The sequence below is a fragment of the Canis aureus genome, chromosome 10, assembly GCF_053574225.1.
Source record: "Canis aureus isolate CA01 chromosome 10, VMU_Caureus_v.1.0, whole genome shotgun sequence".
Taxonomy (NCBI): Eukaryota; Metazoa; Chordata; class Mammalia; order Carnivora; family Canidae; genus Canis; species Canis aureus.
The window spans coordinates 24,840,849-24,858,697 of record NC_135620.1 but is presented as its reverse complement, the minus strand read 5'-3'; the positions used below and the strand labels follow the sequence as shown (position 1 = coordinate 24,858,697).

The window sequence follows — 17,849 nt, the reverse complement described above, 5'->3', positions numbered from 1 at the left end:
TGTGCGCACACTTCGTGGACTGATTGCCCCTTGGGCTCATATGTTGGAATCGACCAGGTAGGCCAGCCCTGCCATTGGGGCATTAGTAAATGTGCCTGTGCGTGGGTCTCGGTCCAACACAGTTGATATACATTTGTTTACCTGTTATAGTTGCAAGTTGTACAGGCTGACATTGCCTCGATCGACAGTGATGCTGTCGTTCACCCGACAAACACTGACTTCTACACCGGTGGTGAAGTAGGTAATGCCTAGCCGGGTGCTGCCGAGAGTGTGTGTGTGCATGGTCAGTCGGCCGCCGCAGACAGCTTGATCCTTTGACAGCTATGCAGGGCTGCATTCATTTCACACTTCCAGCTGTCCTGACCTCCCCACGGTCTCCCATCCCTGGGCTGTGACCACGAGAAACTACAGCTAGCTGTCAGCCAGGGTGCATCATGCAGCTCCCAGATGGGCACACTTCTGGTTTGGAAACTGGTTCAGCAACATCATTTCAGCATTTGCTTCACGAGGCACAGCTTTGTTGGAGACTGGGTTCACCCATGATTTCCGCTGCACGAGGGATGCAGCCAGATGGGCTGAGTGGCTTCCCAGACCACTTTGGTGCTGTCTGCATGGGTCTCTGCCCTGCCCCCACCCCCACCCCCACCCACACTTTGGTGTCAGAGGCATGCTTTCTTCAAGATGGTCTTAAAGCCTCTGGGAACACACGGGTTCTCAGACCTTAACTGCATGAATCACCTCATGCTGATGTGGGGCCCCCAGACTTCTCGAGACACACTCTCCTAGACCCAGAAAGCCCCTTCCTGTTCCCTGCAGCTGACATGCATCCTCATTTGGCTTGTGGCACTCACCAGCTGAGGGTGCAGCGAGGGAGAGATAGGGCCAGGCTGGGGGCTGAGCAGTGCAGCTGCAGACTTGCTGCAGAGTGTCAGAGAGTGCCCTGCTTTACAAAGATGTTGTGGTGCTTACATGAGGAGGGGGCATCCTGATGTTTTGGCGAAAAGGCACAAGGTTGGAGCTAGTTGGAAGGAGCTTAAATCCCAGCCTTGCCGTTACTGGTTATGGGGGCTGGGCAAGTTACTTAACTCCTCAGGGCCTCAGTTTTCCTACCTATGAAAGAGTGATCACAATGAGCATGATGTTCAAGTAGACAAAGCACCTTGTCTTGTGCCTGCCCCATGGTCAGTCCTTCCTGTCTGGCATCTATGATTTGTCTGGCATCTACGGTAGATGAGCTGGTCCCAAGAACAGCACGCTGGCTGTAGATTTGAATGCCACTTTCTCAAGTGGTGCCCTTTCTTAGGGGCAAAAGTGAAGTCATCCTGAAGGCTGAGGCTACCAGGATTTTCCTGAGCGTCCCAGACACTGGAAGTACAAAAAGTTTAGCAATCTCCGAGGCTGTCCAGTCCTGTTTAGTGTCACTAGCAAAGTCTGCTGTTCGCAGTCTGCTCTAGCCACTGCTATTTGGGCTGATTGCTCTCCTGGGCATTTTGGATCTCAGACGGGGATGAGAAAGACAAACTGGACGGGAAGTCCGGATTCGCTAAGTCTCCCAGGCCAAAATGAGAACGGGCTGTAGGCAATTAAAATAAACTCCACTTTCACAAGATTTTGGAGGAGTTTAAGAGCTCCTAAGTCAGGCAGCTTAAGAGAAAGATCCTCCCTTTCTTAACCAAATGAAAGCTTGATGGGAGGGAAGTACTTATTTGGAGGAAAATAAACAGAACAGCTAAGGGCTTATCTTCCTGCCAGGAGTGACTAAGGCCTGGGGTCATCCTGCCATCCAGGATTTGGGGTGAAATGGAAACTAGCAAACTTCCAGTGCAAAAGTATCTCCCCCATGCCCAAGGAGAAGAGAAAGCCCACCTTTCTTTGCTGGGGAAGGCATGTGTTCAGCAGGATTAGCAACACCAGGAGGTAGAGCTGGAGGCTTTGAGATGGGAGCAGGAGCCAGTTTTGGGGTAACAGGCAAAGAACCTGCCCTTCCCAGGAGTCTCCCTGGAATCGTGACAGTGCTAATACTTGCCCCTGAGATGGGCCTGCCCTCCCCGCACTGAGATGTACGGGGCAGGCACAAGTAGCCTCGGTGACATGTCAGTAATCTGGCTCTGAGAGTTTGCCTGAGGTCACGTCGCCGTTGCTCACAGACACTGTCACAGATGGACAAGAAGCTCAGCAGGGTCCAGATGGCTTGAGTGGCCTAGGAGGACCCTAAATGACTGTGTCAGAACCCAGGTCTTCCAAAGCCCACCTCCGTGCTTTTTCTCCGTGAACCAGTCCAGACTAGTACTGAACCCACATATCTTTTATGATACCAAAACAATGACAAACCAGACTCAGACGTGGTCTCAATTGGTTCCAGCTCCCACTCTGGTGTGTGAGAGGGGAAAAGAGGAAGCTAGGACATGACCACTCCATCTCCCCCATTGGGTGTGAATTCCTGAGCCCCGAGACTGCTGGAAGAAGGAATGCCAGTGCAGGAATGCTTAGCCCCATGATTAACTCTTACCCATCACAGTTCTTTCTAACAGTGAAATAGACCACAGGCTTAGCCTGACGTTTGTCCAAGCCTAAATTCTCGCTCAGGCTGTTTTGAACACTGATACTTATGCCTGCTTTCTAAGCATGAAATAATGTTCTTGTTCTCATGGGAGTAACACATGTTTATGCTTGGGGGCAAAGAAGCCAATTGCTTTATGATTAACCCTGAAGTGAAGCCTAAAACGCCAGAGTCTTACCTTATGAGTGTTGACAATACGGTTGAAATGGGCCTGTTTCTTGTTACAAAGTACACGTGTGTCTACATGAACATGTGCATACATATGTGTGTGTAGGGGTCCAGTCCTGATGGGGGTGATTGCCTGCAACCTAGGGTTCAGTTTTTAAGTTTGGGAAATGCATTGAGTGTATTTTAACGTGCAAATTTTCACTTCTAATTAAAGCAAGATTTAATTATAAGTAAGAATTTTAAAGTAAACACTCTTCCTAAGATAAAACACCTTTAATTATAAATCAGCCCATTTTCTTAATACTGTAGACTTGAGAGAGGAGTTGGTAGTACCAGTACAATACTGATTTTCTTTTATCTTCTAAATTTCTTAGTGCCCCCTCCCCTGCACCCCAAGCGTATGTACAATAGAGAACTCAGCCCTAAGATAGCTCTGAGTAGAGCAGCTATGCTTCCCTGCCTCAGGCCTGAGAACAGGTCAGGAGGCAAGGCGTGGTGGGCGGTAGTGTTTGGGACCCTGCAGGTTCAGACTTAAGATCCATTTTTCTCAGTTGCATGCTATTTTGAGTGAGCCTGTAATTGGGGCTCACTCCTCCGGGTTGTATCCTCCAAGTGTGCACTCCCTGCAAGATGGAGGTGCCCATGAGGCCCGACCCTGCTCCCTGATGCCCACTCCAGCCACCTCCCTGATGCTGGTCTTTGTCAGAAATGTACTACAGCTGTCCCAGTGGTTAGAAGTCTCTGGAGTGGAGGTCTTTTCTCTCCTGACTCCTCTGCCATGTAAAGCACCTGTGGCTGCTTTCTGAGACAGGTAAAGGCATGAAGGTGGTCTTGGCTAATGAGGGATGCTGGACCCCACCCCTAGCATCCCACGCTAATCTCTCCCCAAAAGCCCGGCCTTCACTTAGAGCTCTGCAGGGGGTGACAGCCTGCTGGTGAGGTTTGTTCACGCACCCCAGACTCCCTGCAGCGGGCTGGCACACAGGTCAGGGCCTGCCGTTACCAAGGTGCTGATTTGTGACTGTGCCCCCACCATGCGCTCCTCTTCCTCCTCCTCGATACTTCCTGGGGTTAGTGCACACCTCCTCAGACCTCGTCCCGGAAGGGTGACTCCAAAGAGAATTTGGGCTGGCGCACTCTGATGTGCCCTGACATATACTACCAGGTGCTAAGTGCAATGTAGAATATTCCAAGATAAATGGTGGATCTTAAGGGGAGTATTTTATCCTCTTGTGAGGAAAAGTACTTTAAAATGTGCAAAACTGATGAATCAGAGCTTAAGGAAGACTGAGACCCCACATTCTGGCCAAACCTAAGAGGATGATGTTTTCACTCGGTTTGAGCGCTGCTTGCTGTGCCACATGAGGCACTGAACCAGCAGATGTCAGAGGGCTTGGTAAGGTCGTGTGGGCCCTCGGCTTTCATAGCAGGAACGGAATACTGAGTGAGATTGTTAATTCCAAAAACGGTGCTGCCTACCTCACTGGATTTAATCTTGAAGATCTGGCCCTGAACAGTTCGATTACCTTCCTTTCACATGTACAAGGTCGCCTTTAAGCTCTGCTTCTGAGGTTGCCTTCCTTTACCTAAAGTGATTCTCAGTCATTAGTGTGATGAAGGAAATACTGTCTGAAGCCATTTTTTTTGTTTTTGTTTTTTTTTATTTTTTTGTATTCACATATGATGGCAAAGCTGCAAAATAGGAACGAAGCACACTAATAGTGCTGGTCCAGAGGTGGCCAAATGTGAATGCTTTCTTCTGGGCCTGCTGTCAGGGGGAGACCTGGCTTCCTGATGGGAGCATGGTATGCTTCCCCCAAAGCCTCCTTATTTGGGGGTTCTCCCCAGAGACAGAGAAGAACATTTAGGGGAAGCATGAGCTCAGAAGCCAACACCATCTGGTTTCTCGGGGCAACAAATAACATGCAGAAAGGTGTGCTTGCAATGAATAGGCATGTCCCATGTCCCTCACATCTCTGGCATACCCAGGATTACCCCAAGCCACCCCCAAAAGTGAGACAGAAGAGACGGCTCAGTGGTAATTGGCCACTGATGGGTCCTTTGTAAATGCCACTTTTTACAATTTAACCAAAGCTTGGTTCCTGTTTTGCAGCCGTATGGAAATTTAGTTGGTCAGATCATTTGAAGTATGTAATCACCTGACATGCTAAGTGTCTGTGTGTGCCCTGAGACACAAGAAGGGCAATCTGACCTCACCCTGTCCTTGTCTAGGAAACACGCTGGAGAAGAAAGGTGGCAAGGAGTTTGTGGAGGCTGTTCTGGAACTCCGAAAAAAGAACGGGCCCTTGGAAGTAGCTGGAGGTGAGCTGGGGAAGCACCCTGCTTTTCTGGGTGTGGTTTGTGCAGCATGAGGAGAACCAGGTTCTGAGACCTCTTGGGATTCAGAGGTGCAGGTCATGCAAACCTGTCTCCCTAGCTGGAGCCCCAGGGACTCCTGTCAGCTTTACAACTTGGACTTGCCACATGCAAGTTGTCGGCGGGGAGCCTAAGTGTTGTGAAAACCGCCTTTCCAATTTTTTTCTTTATTGCTCAAAATAGCTTTTAAATGTTTGATGTCTAGACCTCTAATTTTAAGGAATTACAGCAGCCCACTTTGGCAAAGCTAAGAGCCGAGAATTGTAGATAGTGATACTGAGCCATCTGTGGAAGTGCTGGGGAGAAATGCAAATTAATCATTTTCATTTAGCCATCTGTGTTTTCCATGGGAAAAATAAAAATAGACATTTTTCATTTGCCCATCACACCTTTCCTGATACCAGGGGTAAGAAAACGACTTGGAACCTGGTATAGGGAGAAGGATTGCAAAGAGCTGGAGGTAGATCCTTCTTTCTGCTGCTGGCCTGGATTTTGAAATCTGAGGTGGTCAGTAGGATGTGCAGGACAGATGGCCTCCTCCAGGGCCTGGATGTCCAAATAGTGGGGTGAGGCCCGGTTAATTCCACCAGCTGTGTGAGGACAAGCCAACCTTGTCCTTGCTTGGGGCCCCAGCTTCTCTTCATGCTTGATGGTCCCCACTGCCCATTCTTTTTTCTTTTTTTAATATTTTATTTATTCATGAGAGAGGCAGAGACATAGGCAGAGGGAGAAGTGGGCTCCACACAAGGAACCTGATGTGGGACTCAATCCCAGGATCCCAGGATCATGCCCTGAGCCGAAGGCAAACGCTCAACCACTGAGCCACCTGGGTGCCCCCGCCCCCAATGCCCATTCTCTCTTGTAGATCCTATTTTTAAAATGAATATTAACTACAGGTGTCAACAGTTACTATGTGACTGCTACACAATCCCTCTCAGAGGGCACATCAGTGACCCTCTTTCCCCAGTCATCCTGGGCTAGGCACAGAGCCTGGGGTGGAGAGTAGGGTAGCATTCCCTCTGCTGATCTGTGCCTTTGATCTCTGCCCTGCCCAACCCCGTAGCCAAGCTTGGCTACAAAGGGGTATCAGGACAAGTTATGTTTCCAAGCCCTTCTAGGCATTTCCACCAAAGTCCCATATGGAACAAGGTAGGACCCTTGTGTCATTAACTACCCAGCCAGGGGCTCCTGGCCTTTCCTCAGTTCCTTCCTGGCACCTCTCTGTGCCAGCCCAGAGGTCCTTCCTTTGGGGTGACCCCCAGATGGAGATGTGACAAGAGGCACCCTGGTGCTGCCATGTTCCAAACTCAGCTGGTGACACTGAGCAATGGCTGAGGCAGACTCATGACAGCATGGCTCAAGACCTGTGCACCTGTTTTCATAATTTATTTCATTCTTGATATTAAGATCTGTTTCACAAGATTGTTTTAAAATATTTTTAAACATGCAAAGGTAGTAACATAGCCCTGCTGCACTGTGCGCAGGTGTATGATCCCTGTTGGGGTGGTTCTTTCCCGTCCTTTCCCACGCATCGTTGAGCAGTGACTTCTCCTGAGGACAGACCAGTGTGTAAACCCTGCAATCTCCCATTGCCTGTGGGTCAGCCCTTCTGCCCAATCAGTATCTGCTATGGTCAAAACATACTTTGAAGCCCTCCCCCTGAGGGCCGTTCTTCACCAAAAAGGCTCAGGAAACAAACCACAGTGGTGGTATGGAGACCTTAGTGCGGTCATTATAGAAATAGAGCACGCAGCCCTCCCCAGACCCAGTGACCCGGAACCGCCAGCTTTGCGGTGCATCTTTGGGGAAGGGAGTTGCAGAACATGTTCTGGAAGACCCTGAGTTGACCTATTACCCTTGCCCCGGGGGATGGAGGGATGGTGGTAGGAAGGTAGCACACCTGAGGCGGCGTGGGCATGTGTAGCTGGACCAAGCAGCTCTTCAAGACCAGATAAGCATATTGTGGAAGAACGGTTTATTTCTGTCGCTGCTAAGGGGGATCAGTGAGGGAGAAGAGGAGCTGCCAGCCTTGTTGCTTCAAGGTTCATTAAATGGAGATAATTAGGAACTATCTGTACAGGAGTCCACTGGAGAAATGGGGCTTGGAGACCCCAAAAGGTAAATCTGAGGCTGCAAAGGGTCTGCCTCCAGGAGGATACAGAGGGGGATCCCTATAATCGTGGCTAAAGTTCCTGTCAGTGACGTGTCCTCATGCCAGCTCTCCAAGCGGTGGGTCTTGGCCCGGTGTTTCCCCTGAGAAGACTAGCCATGGAGCAACAATTTGCACTTGGAGCTGACCTCAGAAGCACAACCAGCAGGCAGGTGCAAGATACAGGGGAGCCCAGGAGATGTGCTACAGCTGGAGGGGTCTGCATTGGGCATCTGGGGCCCTGTGCCTTGCAGAGGGACAGAACTCACTATTCCTGTCTCGTCCCCTCCAGCTGCTGTCAGCGCAGGCCATGGCCTGCCTGCCAAGTTTGTGATCCACTGTAACAGTCCGGTGTGGGGTGCAGACAAGTGTGAGGAACTTCTGGAAAAGACGGTGAAGAACTGCTTGGCCCTGGCAGATGACAAGAAGCTCAAGTCCATCGCGTTTCCATCCATTGGCAGTGGAAGGTAAGTGCACACGGCCTGTGCTCAGTGGCATATTGAGCCCATCATCGTGGAGGTCTGGAGGTTGCTTCCAACCCCCTTGCTTTAGTCGAGAAGACCCAAAGCCAGAGATAAGGAATAATACAAACACGAATGTCTGAAAGTGACCTCGGGGTGTACTAGGGCCATCAGAGATGCTGGCTTAGATAGTGAAGTTTCAGGACACAGAGACACAGGTGGGGAGGATAGGGGAGGTATGAATGCGGGGATGCTTGTCACAAGAGGTGCTCCCCCCCCTCCAGAACCCCAGCATTCTCTGAGCAAAGCCCTCTGCCTCTTACCTTTGTTTTCCCAGGCATCCTTCACTTTCCCCACCCCTGTGCTCTCTGCCTCTCTGTCCTGCTGTTTCACTGTGAGGGATGGGCCTGAGCAGGCACTTAAGTACCAAACAGGGCTGGGCCCAGCCCCCTCTGGGTGTATGCTCAGAGAGAGGAGAGGGCCTTGGGAGCTCCATGGCATGTGGAAGAGGCTGTGACCCACTGCCTCTCCCATCACAGGGTCCTCTCTGCTGTAGTCTATGTTGCATACCTCCAGAAAGCTCGCAGTCTGGACTGGGCCCCAAGATGATGGAAAACTGGCTGCAGTGGGGATATCTTGGGCTTGAGAACAGCCACAACCTGGGGCTCTCTGTACTGGCCGTGGCTGTACCTGGGGCATCCCATCCAGAGCGCACGGCTCCTTGGGTCAATCCCTCAGGATTAGGCCGGGCTTTAGGTGACAGCACAGTGACTTTCCTTGACACCACAGGCTGTACCCAGTGAGCCTGAGGATCAGTCCTCAAACCCCTTCCTTGCATTTATAGCAAGCTCCTCTTTTCAAAGCACTTCCCTTCTGAACCCATGGGGAAGATAGAGAGTGGAGCTTGCTCTTACCGTCTTGGCCAAGCTTTGTAACTGCCTTCCTGAACGCTGCTGTCACTGAGTTTCCACACCTGCAGTCACAGAGCTGGCCCTGGGCAGGCTTCCTGTCCTATGACCCAGGGAGGGTCTGCTCAAGCAGAGCTTTGACACTGCACCCAGGAGGCCCTTCCCATGGGCAGACAGGCATGGCCACTGGGCCCCAGGGCTTTCTGTGGCCTGCAGACATTGTGTAGTGCTGCCAGGACTTACTTACCAGAGGACTGAAAGGGGGAAGAGCTGTGGCTAGAGCCTCTGTCACTGGCCACCTCTATCAGCGGCAGATGCTCCCAGGCGCTGGGTGTCTCCCCTCCCCACTCCTGTAGTTCTGAGCAGCCAAGCCATCCAGTACCGGGTCCTACTTTTGTGGTCCTCGGTGCCAGTACAGTGAGCTCTGTCCTCTGCCTTACTAGCAAAAGGCAGCTGCCACATTCCCACATATGTGTGGGAGGAGAGGAACCCTCGAGGAAAGCTCATGCCAGCACCCCTCCCTCACGCGTGCCTACACTCTCCCTGCCCTGTATGCCGAGTGCCACTTTACTGCCAAAGTGAGGGATGCCCACCCATCGGTTTGTCATCCGTGCTTCCAGTCACTACGGTTTCATATTCTGTTCTTTTGCCAAAGGCCGATGTGGAATGTAACTTTAAAACACTATTTAAATGCCTCTTAAAAGTGAAAGGAGATAGAGCATTGGAAGCTCCTTGGTTGGCTCCTTGTCCTGTCAGGACACGTGGCAAAGAAGCAACCCAGCAAGCACCGCCCGGCTTACACTTTCCCCCAGAACTATTGAGATTTGTAATAGGTGCCAGAGTCCATTCAAAACCATTTTGGACAAAGTGCTTGTGAACCAGAGCGCAAGTAGCCAGCTTCCTGCTTCCCCCATCTCCCCTTTGGCACTGTGCTGCTGTGTGACCCCAGCTAACCAGGTTAGCCTCTCTGTCCTGCCTTATCAGTGAGTGAGGCTCTGGGGACTGCCCTTCCTCACAGATGGCTCCGAGGCTCAATTAGTGCTTCGGATGCACTTTGATCTGCTCTGATGAAAGGTGCTTCCGAAGAAAGAAGCAATAGGAGCCTTTATTGGAGGTAATAATTTCATATTCTTTCATATGGCTATTGGGAAACTTTTAATTGAAGCATAAAAGTAATTCTCTACGTTTTTCATGGAGTAAAAAGTTTTTAAAAACAATCAATTGAAAGCTTTTAAGAGGGCAGAGTGCCAAAGGCAAGCACATGTGCACCAGCCACCATCCCCACATCTGTCAGGCAGACCTTGCCCCACAGAGCCATGTAAACAGCTGCCCTGTCTTTCATGAGTAAAGATTGGGATTACACCAGAGCCGGCCTGTAAATCACAGTGGGTTTTAGGAGGGGAAATAAAACAGCTTGTTTGTGGCATCCAGTGTCTCCGGCATAAAAGTCATGTTGGAATTAAAACAATATAAATGCAAACATGTTGGTAAAGAGCAGTGGGAACACTTTCTCTCAGCCAAGGCCCAGCATGTGGAAAATGACTGCAGCCTCATGCCCCCTCCCGCTGGCCCATTGGCCCCAGGGCCAACCATCAAGCCCCCTAAAGGTGAAACCCTGGCCTCGGGGAAACCACCTCTAGCCTCTGGATATCCTGTCCTTGGTCACTGCGGTCACGGTATTTATGGATACCTACACTCTCTCAGCTCAGTTTGACATTCAGGGACGGCCTGTCTCTGGAGGGGTGGTATAAAGGGAATAGGAAGTTTGGGGTTTTGATTAAACTCTCCTTAGATTTATGAGCTTAAAAGACCAGCCAGTTTGTGTTTTTCAAGCTACCATATATGGGTATTGCTTCAGTCCCATGTACTGTGCTAAACCTCAATCTGCATTATCTCTCAACACCACCACCAGGTGAGCACTGTCATTAATTCCACTCAAAGCAAAAACAGCCCAAAAGATGAAAAGGGTTACCTTACCTGATGTGACACAGCTTGGACTGGGTAGAGCCAGAATTTGACTGGAAGTCCTTGGCATCAGTGTTGGGGAGATGAGGGCACATGGAACCTCTTCCTCCTGTCTCAATTGGTCAACAGACCCCTTTTGCCCTCCACTGGACGATCACCTCACTACCTGAGTGTACTCTATAGGAGTGGATTCTAGGGAACCTTGGAAAGGAAACTGCACCCTGGAATGCTCTGACCTGCCTCGGCCTAGCCCTCAGCCTCCCTCCACCCTGAGAATGGGCCATTGAAGAGAAATAGGATGGAACCAACCTGAAGGGGGAGGATTTGTTATTAGCCTAAAAACACCCTGGAGCGAGAGAAGAAGTCACAGTGGGCTGTGCCTATACCCTCCAGAACTGTAGCCCACTGCTCCCAGCTGACAGCCTGGTCTTTACCTCCGAAAGGAGTGGCCTTCAGGTGGGGCAACTTGACCAAGGCAGTTTCTCCAAGCTACACAGAACATGGGAAAGTGCAATGCCCCAGGAGCACAGTGTGAGAGAGACCCTTATCCTAGCAGAAACGTGACTCCCAGGGGCATGGACACTTTTCCAGTGTCACGCAGCCTTCCAAGCCATTCAGCTCTACACTCTCCTAGACTGCCAGGACCCTTAGATGGGTGGACCAGTCCACCTCAGACACCAGCATCCATCTAGAGTCCGCCTTTAATCCTACCCTGACTTCACAGGCAAGCTCCTGGACCGGCTCCTCCAGAAAATCTGCCTGGCCTCCCTCCCAGGACATAGCTTCTCCCCACAGGATTCTCCAGTGTCCCCAGTCAGCCTTTTTCAACACTGCTCTGGGCCCATAGTCCTACGTCCCTGCCAGAGCCAGCCCTACAGGGGAGCTCACCGGTAATGGGGATGCCTGGTGATGCCCCATCCATTATGTGGGGGCTCAGGAGCACTGGGGGAACTTCAGTGTCGTCTGTGATGTGGCTCTTGTGAACCAAGAATCCCTGTCATCCAGGTGGAATGGAAAGAAACAACCAAGATGTAGCTCCCAGCTATCACTGACCAGGCTGACCCAAAAACACCAGATAAAGAAAGCCTGTGTGGTCCCCTTGTACCAGTCTAGGGAAGCTGAGGCCTAGGACACTGAAGAAGGGCTGTTCAAGACAACTGGACTGACATCAGGGGAAGCTTAGACATCCCCTTAGTCTGCTCAAAGTCGAAGACAGTGGCTGCAGGGTAACTTAAGGCACATGCTGTTCTCACAGTCCCTGTAGGCCCTGTGGGGGCCCAAGTGGGAAGAGGAGGGAGACGCACCTCTTGGGGACATCAGCATCCCTGGTATCAGCCTGTGTATCCATAAGGTGCCATTTTCCAGGCATGGACACTAACACTTGGAGAGGTTAATGCCCCAGCCCCAGGGCGGCTGGGATTCAACCCCAAATCCCCACTAGAACAGAAGCCTGTATCCCCTTTTGCTTTACTGTGTCTTGGGAACAGTGGGTATGTGGTCTTCTCCAGAAGATGGACAAAATGCTATCAGGGGGCAATGGGCCCAAAGACTTGGCCAAGCAGGGATGGCCATTCAGGGTGGCCAAGGGAACCCAAGCAGCCAGGAAGCCAGGAGCGGAGCAAGTTATCACCCCACTGAGCTCCTGAAGCTGGCTCATGCTGCACCAGGGCCCCTGTGTCACCCGGCCACGTGATGCGTGCCAGCAGTTGTGGCCGACAGCTAGGCATCACTGACCTGCCAACAGCTTTCTGGGGGCCTGAGGCCAACACAGCATAGGGAAGGTGCAGTGGCAAATGCTGTCATGGGGCCTGGGAGGAAGGCGGTTTTGCACCACATGAGCCTTTACGAAGACCCTGCAAGACTGCCTGCTGTAGGAAATCCTACAGTTTATCTTGTTCACCACTCACGGCCTCCTGAGATAGCAGGTGCGTGAACTACCCACCCGCTCCCCTGGATGGGCAGCGAGCCACAGAGGCAGGGCCTAGACTCAACTGTGTGGCTCTGTGGCCTGAGCCCCTGGAGAGTGGGAGGACTGCCCAGGCCACTACGTGTGCCACAGCTGCCCCTGACTTGAGTGTACTGGGCCTGCTGTATAAAGCAGTCCTGGGACACCATCTACTTGTACGTTCCATTTTGCCGCAAACCCTTCTAACTGTGGCTCCGAGATACACTTTGCAGCCTTGACAATCTAAGGAAAGCCCTTACCTTCCCTAGTCCTTCCTGGCGGCCTGTGTGGTCTGCAGCAGCCAGTCCCATAGCTGGACTTCCTGAGCCTGTGGGGGCCTAGGACAGAGGGAGGCATCAGTGTTTGTCAACAGGAGATGTTTGGAGAAACAAATGAAACTCACATGTACCCGGCCACGATCCTAAAAGATCCTTTTTCATGCTCTGTGAGCAGTAGGGCCTGCAAGGTACGGATACTGCAGGTGTAAAACCTTCGATTCCCACCTTGCTCTCCCACTGACAGGTTCCTACCCATGGGGCCCACACTATGAGCACAGATTACAAAGTCCATGTGGCTGCGTGCAGAACAGTGGTTCTCATGGGTATTCCCTACACCTGGTGGAGCCCAGGACTCTGCACTTGGACAAGCCCTCTCTGATCCTGGGAGAGGCAACAACTGAGAACCACCAACACACAGGAGCAGGACAGAACATTCCCTCACTGACGGTGACTTTTCCAGAGTCCGAAGAGGGGGGCAGAAATGGAAAGCTACCGGAGACAGTCTGAGTCAGCAAGTGCTGAAGTCTGGCAGGAGCACCAGGCATGCCTTTGGTCTGCAGGGCACTACGTCTCCCCCAGCTCAGGCACCCCAGCCGTAGCATGGGTGAGGGCAGCAGGCTGGTGAAACAAACCACCAGAGGAGGGGGGCTGCGGCCATCAGGCAGGCACCTCGACGGATGGCAGGGAGAGTCTACAGGCCCTCACCTGAGCCCAGTACCCCCTGTGGGCATGATGCAGAGGTCAGAAAGGCACCCTTACTGTGGGAGCTGGGGGCATGGTCTTGGGCTTCCAGGGCCGAGATCAATTCCTCACAGCCCTGCTCAGCCCCAGCGGCAAGGCCATGTCCATGCACGATGCTCTGCCTGGACTGGAAGCTCTGAGTTCCCTTGGCAGGAGCCCCAGCTACTCCCATGGTCCAGGCTTCCCGTCCTGCTGCAGCTCCCAGGAGCTCCCCACTCCTGCAGGTCAGGCCACTGGCTGCCACCTCCTTGGGGCTTACTCACCAGGAATGAAATGAGGGGCTGTAATCTGGCAAGTCCTTTGGGCAGCAGCTGAATTTACAGCAGGAAAGTAAATATTTGCTCTTTGGGAGATACTTAAAAGGGGGCCTTATTCCAGTGACCCCATGATCCTGTATCTGCACAGCCCTCCCCAAACGCTGGCCTTCATCCCACTCTCAGGAGCAGGACTGAGTGAAGGGCAGCCCCTCTGCACCCACGGACTCCCCACAACACTCACGTACACACATGCCCCTGGGAACATGCTCACTAGAGATGCACCCCTAAAATGGAAGGTCGAGTTCATGTCCTCAAGCACTTGCCAACACGTGCCTTGTTCTGGACAACCTATGCTGTGAAAATTGTCAGGGCAGGAGATGACGGCCAGGCGTGGGGAGAACAGTTGCTTCCCACAGCTCCTTCCCAAGTCTGCTAGGGAAAGGGGGGAGGGGAATGACTTGCCTCGTGTGTCCCACTTCTCCCCCTCCCCCACACAGCAAAACCCTTTGTTCCACATGGTGTCCACCACCCTCCATCCTGCCTGCCTCCTGGTCACCCTTCCTATTCTGGTGGTAGACGTAGCGCCCAGGATCTGCTCCAGAGGAATGTGGGCCTCGTGGTACCTTGCTAGCTGGCACAGCTCTGCAGCTCTTCATGGACAGTCCTGCATGTGCTGGCTGCTTTGGGGGTGTGCCATGTGGCTGACGAGGATCCGCCTGAGCGAAGGATCGTTTGCACCCCACTATTGACCATGGGCCACTCTGCATGGAAGCGTGCCCTTGGTGACGTCCCTTGTCTGCTAAGGATTAGCTTCACTTCTGTAGCATCCAGAAGTTTGATGGAAAGCAAGTCCTCAGACTGTTTTCACCTGTAACTCTAAGGTGCTCTGAGTCCTGACAACAGAGTAAGTGTGGCTCTCCAGGGGAGCCAGCCAAGGTACTTCACAACTTACAGGCACTTAGTGAGCAAGGCTCAGAGTGTTCGAAGACATTTGAAAACCTCTCACCTTGTGGCAGGTACCCCATCTGGAGGAGAGGTGGAGTCAGAACTGGCAGGTTGGCTCAGCACTTTGGCTACCAATAGTCCCCAGGCTCAGGGCAGTTCAAAGACCGTAGACCTGCCAATGAAGAAAGAGATCCCCATGAAAATTGGCCCCAGCCTCACACCCGAGTATCCTTAACTGTACACGGGGCCAGTAGGATCTGAACCCAGGGCCACTGGCTCCAAAGCTCACGTCATTCCTGCTGGACTAGGCAAGCTGCTATGTTCCTGCCACTGTCCTGGGTCACCTGGGTCCTGTACCTGTGGGGTTGACCAGGGTCGGTCTCAGGCACTGAGGAGCAAGTGGTGTCAATTGTTCTAGGCCTCATTTGAGATTCTTAAGAATTCTGTGCACCTACCCTTGAAATTGCCACCTGACATTTAAGTGGAAGTACACATGCATTCACAGCCATTTGGCCTGGAGTCTTGGATGTTGTCTCTTGAGATGAAGGGGTCCCCGGGCCAAGAGTTGTTGCCCATACCCCCCAGCTCTCCTATCCTGGCCTTTGGGTGGTGCAAGCTAGGGTGCTCTGGGATGCATCCCGGGCCCGCAGCTCCAGCACCTACGAAGTGAAGGGTGTAACCATCCTACCTGTGTGCATGCAGAACAGCTCCCTCCCGGGGAAGCTCCTGCCTCCAGTCGTCCCATGGAGTGAGCCCTAGAGCTGAGGGTCAAGCCCAGTGCGAGTCACAGTAATGCTGGGAGAGGAAACACAGGAGCTGGAGCTACCCTGGGGAGACTTAACGCCCAAAACGCAGATCCTGCGTGTCTGCTGGTTGCTTTCTGAAAACCCGCCGTGTCCCCTTCCTCCGAGGGCACAGAGGACCTTGTCCTGCAGGTCCCAGCTCTCCGCCCACTTGTCCGTCCCATGTGGCAGGCGTTGGTCTCTCTCATGCCTGTGCATGGGCGGCCACAGGACCCCACGCCCGCTCCCCCCCCCCCCCCCCCCCCCGTGGGCACTGAGGCAATACAGACAAAGCACAACACTCGCCTCAGAGCCTCGGGGAGGGAGACGGGCAGGGCCACGGCCCAGCCGTCTCTCTGGCAGCTGAGCACTTTTCTCTCCCACAGGAATGGTTTTCCAAAGCAGACGGCAGCGCAGCTGATTCTGAAGGCCATCTCCAGTTACTTCGTGTCAACAATGTCCTCTTCCATCAAAACGGTGTATTTCGTGCTCTTTGACAGCGAGAGTATAGGCATCTACGTACAGGAAATGGCCAAGCTGGACGCCAACTAGGCTGAGGAACTACAGAGCCAGCCTGCACCGTGCCCCTGCCTCCACCTTGCAAGAAAGAAAGAAAAGTCCCCTTCACTCCTGTTGGGAGGCAGGACCCTTTCATTTCCAATTTTGCTCATCTAGGGAAAATAAGGTTTTGGTTTCCAGTTTAATTGTTTTTGACCTTCTAAAATGTTTTTACGTTAGCACTGATAGTTGGCATTACTGTTGTTAAGCACTGTGTTCCAGACCGTGTCTGACTTTAGTGTAACCTAGGAGATTTTATAGTTTTATTTTAATGAAATCCTGCTTGACGCAGAACAGCGGGGAGAGCAGTGTCTTCTACGTGTGGCCGAATCCAGGAAGCCTGTTTTGTAACCGTGTGTTGTGGTGCTTTATTGTACACCCAGTGGCGTTCTTTTTACTATAATGTTCCTTTTTTTTCCTCAAGAAGAAAAATCATGAATTTGCAGCAGACTTAATTTTTTGTTTACTTTTTGTCTTAATGATGGATTTGAAAATGAAAGATTTAAAAAGGCAGAACAGAATCTGTTGTCCTTAATTATATTTGCAATTTGGAATTTGTGTGAATTGATTTAGTAAAATGTTAAACTGCTGTTGTGACTGGTGTGTTTCAAGTTACTGTGCCATGAGCCCTGGGTGGGCTTCTCTCCTCACAGGGTGGGGGACTAGGTGTGGCTGCTGCACCCCGTCCTGCCCCCTCCCCCCGCACCTCCCTGGAAGCACCCCAGGGCCACTGCTGCCTGGACACAGGGGCATCTTCAGTCCCTAACAGCTGGTAGGGGGAGTTCATGTGAAGTCCCTCTTTCCATCCTTGTGACACTTGGGCAAAGTCATTCTCCCCATTGCATGGATGAGGAAGCAGACATGCTGAAAGTCGTGCGGGTGGCAAGTGGCAGACTGGTATTCCAGTCTGGGTCTTTAGACGCTGAGCCCAGCTCTCTCTTGCCATTTGCCCTCTCCTGATGGATGCTCTCTCCAGCTCCTGGATGGACCCAGTGTCCCTGGGCCACTTGCCAAATGGAGCTGCAGAAGCCTAGAACCCTCTGCGAGGGCTATGTTGGGCCCTTTGTTCCTACAGGACAGGGTTCCTGCTGCTAAGAACTTTCCATGGGCAAGGCACCACTAATAAGGTCCTCAAGGTGTGCTGCTAGCTCTTGCACGCTTTCTGGAGGCTGCGGGTGGGGTTTAGTGATGCACGTTAGAGCTGATCCTTGAACAACATGGGGGTTAGGGGTGCCAACCCCCACACAGTTGAAAATCCACATACTTACAAGTTCCCTAAAACTTAACTCCCAGTAGCCTACTGTTGACAGGGAGCCTTGCTGGTAACACAGCCGGTGAACATAATCTGTACGTTACCTATACGATATACTGGATTACTACAATAAAGCAAGCTCCAGAAAAAATGTTACTAAGAAAAGCAGAGAGAAGAGAAACTACACTTACAGTACTGCACTGTATTTATTGAAAAAAATCCTCACCTAAGTGGACCCGCAGAGTTCAAACCCATCTTGTTCAAGGGTCAGCTGTAGTTAGAAAGGGCTCAGCTGGACCAGAGTGGCTACACTTTTCGTTACCTGAATTCAGTTCACAAAACACAGACACTGCTTGCTTTAAAAGGTACTTTACCTTTATCCAAATGTGCCTACAACGCACGGAAGACTTTCTCTGTCTTTAAAAAGAAACGTGCCTGCTTCTAAAACACACTTCAGCCAGGAGAAAATATGCAGTGCACTGCATATCGTAGATGACTGTAAAG

At 51.8% G+C, this 17,849-nt stretch overlaps 1 protein-coding gene and 1 long non-coding RNA gene across 12 annotated transcripts in view; one reads left to right on the top strand and one right to left on the bottom strand.

The window, feature by feature from the left end:
• The window catches only part of MACROH2A1 (macroH2A.1 histone), a 78,350-nt gene extending 61,668 nt beyond the window's left edge, over positions 1–16,682 (top strand). For 4 of the 6 annotated variants that reach the window (XM_077911738.1, XM_077911737.1, XM_077911739.1 and 1 more), the window contains exons 7-9: positions 4,961–5,050; positions 7,546–7,720; positions 15,922–16,682. In XM_077911738.1, the coding sequence (XP_077767864.1) occupies positions 4,961–5,050; positions 7,546–7,720; positions 15,922–16,087 (431 nt within the window). In that variant the 3' untranslated portion in view covers positions 16,088–16,682. Of the gene's footprint in view, positions 1–150; positions 242–4,960; positions 5,051–7,545; positions 7,721–15,921 lie in introns of all 6 variants that reach the window. The other 2 variants (XM_077911741.1, XM_077911740.1) reach the window with 1 other exon arrangement.
• Positions 7,063–17,849, bottom strand: part of LOC144322129 (uncharacterized) — a 183,770-nt gene continuing 172,983 nt past the window's right edge. For 3 of the 6 annotated variants that reach the window (XR_013387691.1, XR_013387690.1, XR_013387689.1), the window contains 5 exons: positions 15,442–15,548; positions 14,815–14,925; positions 12,793–12,870; positions 11,476–11,581; positions 7,063–10,696 (listed from right to left, as the gene is read on the bottom strand). This is a non-coding gene — a long non-coding RNA (uncharacterized LOC144322129). The remainder of the gene's footprint in view (positions 10,697–11,475; positions 11,582–12,792; positions 12,871–14,814; positions 14,926–15,441; positions 15,549–17,849) is intronic. The other 3 variants (XR_013387694.1, XR_013387693.1, XR_013387692.1) reach the window with 2 other exon arrangements.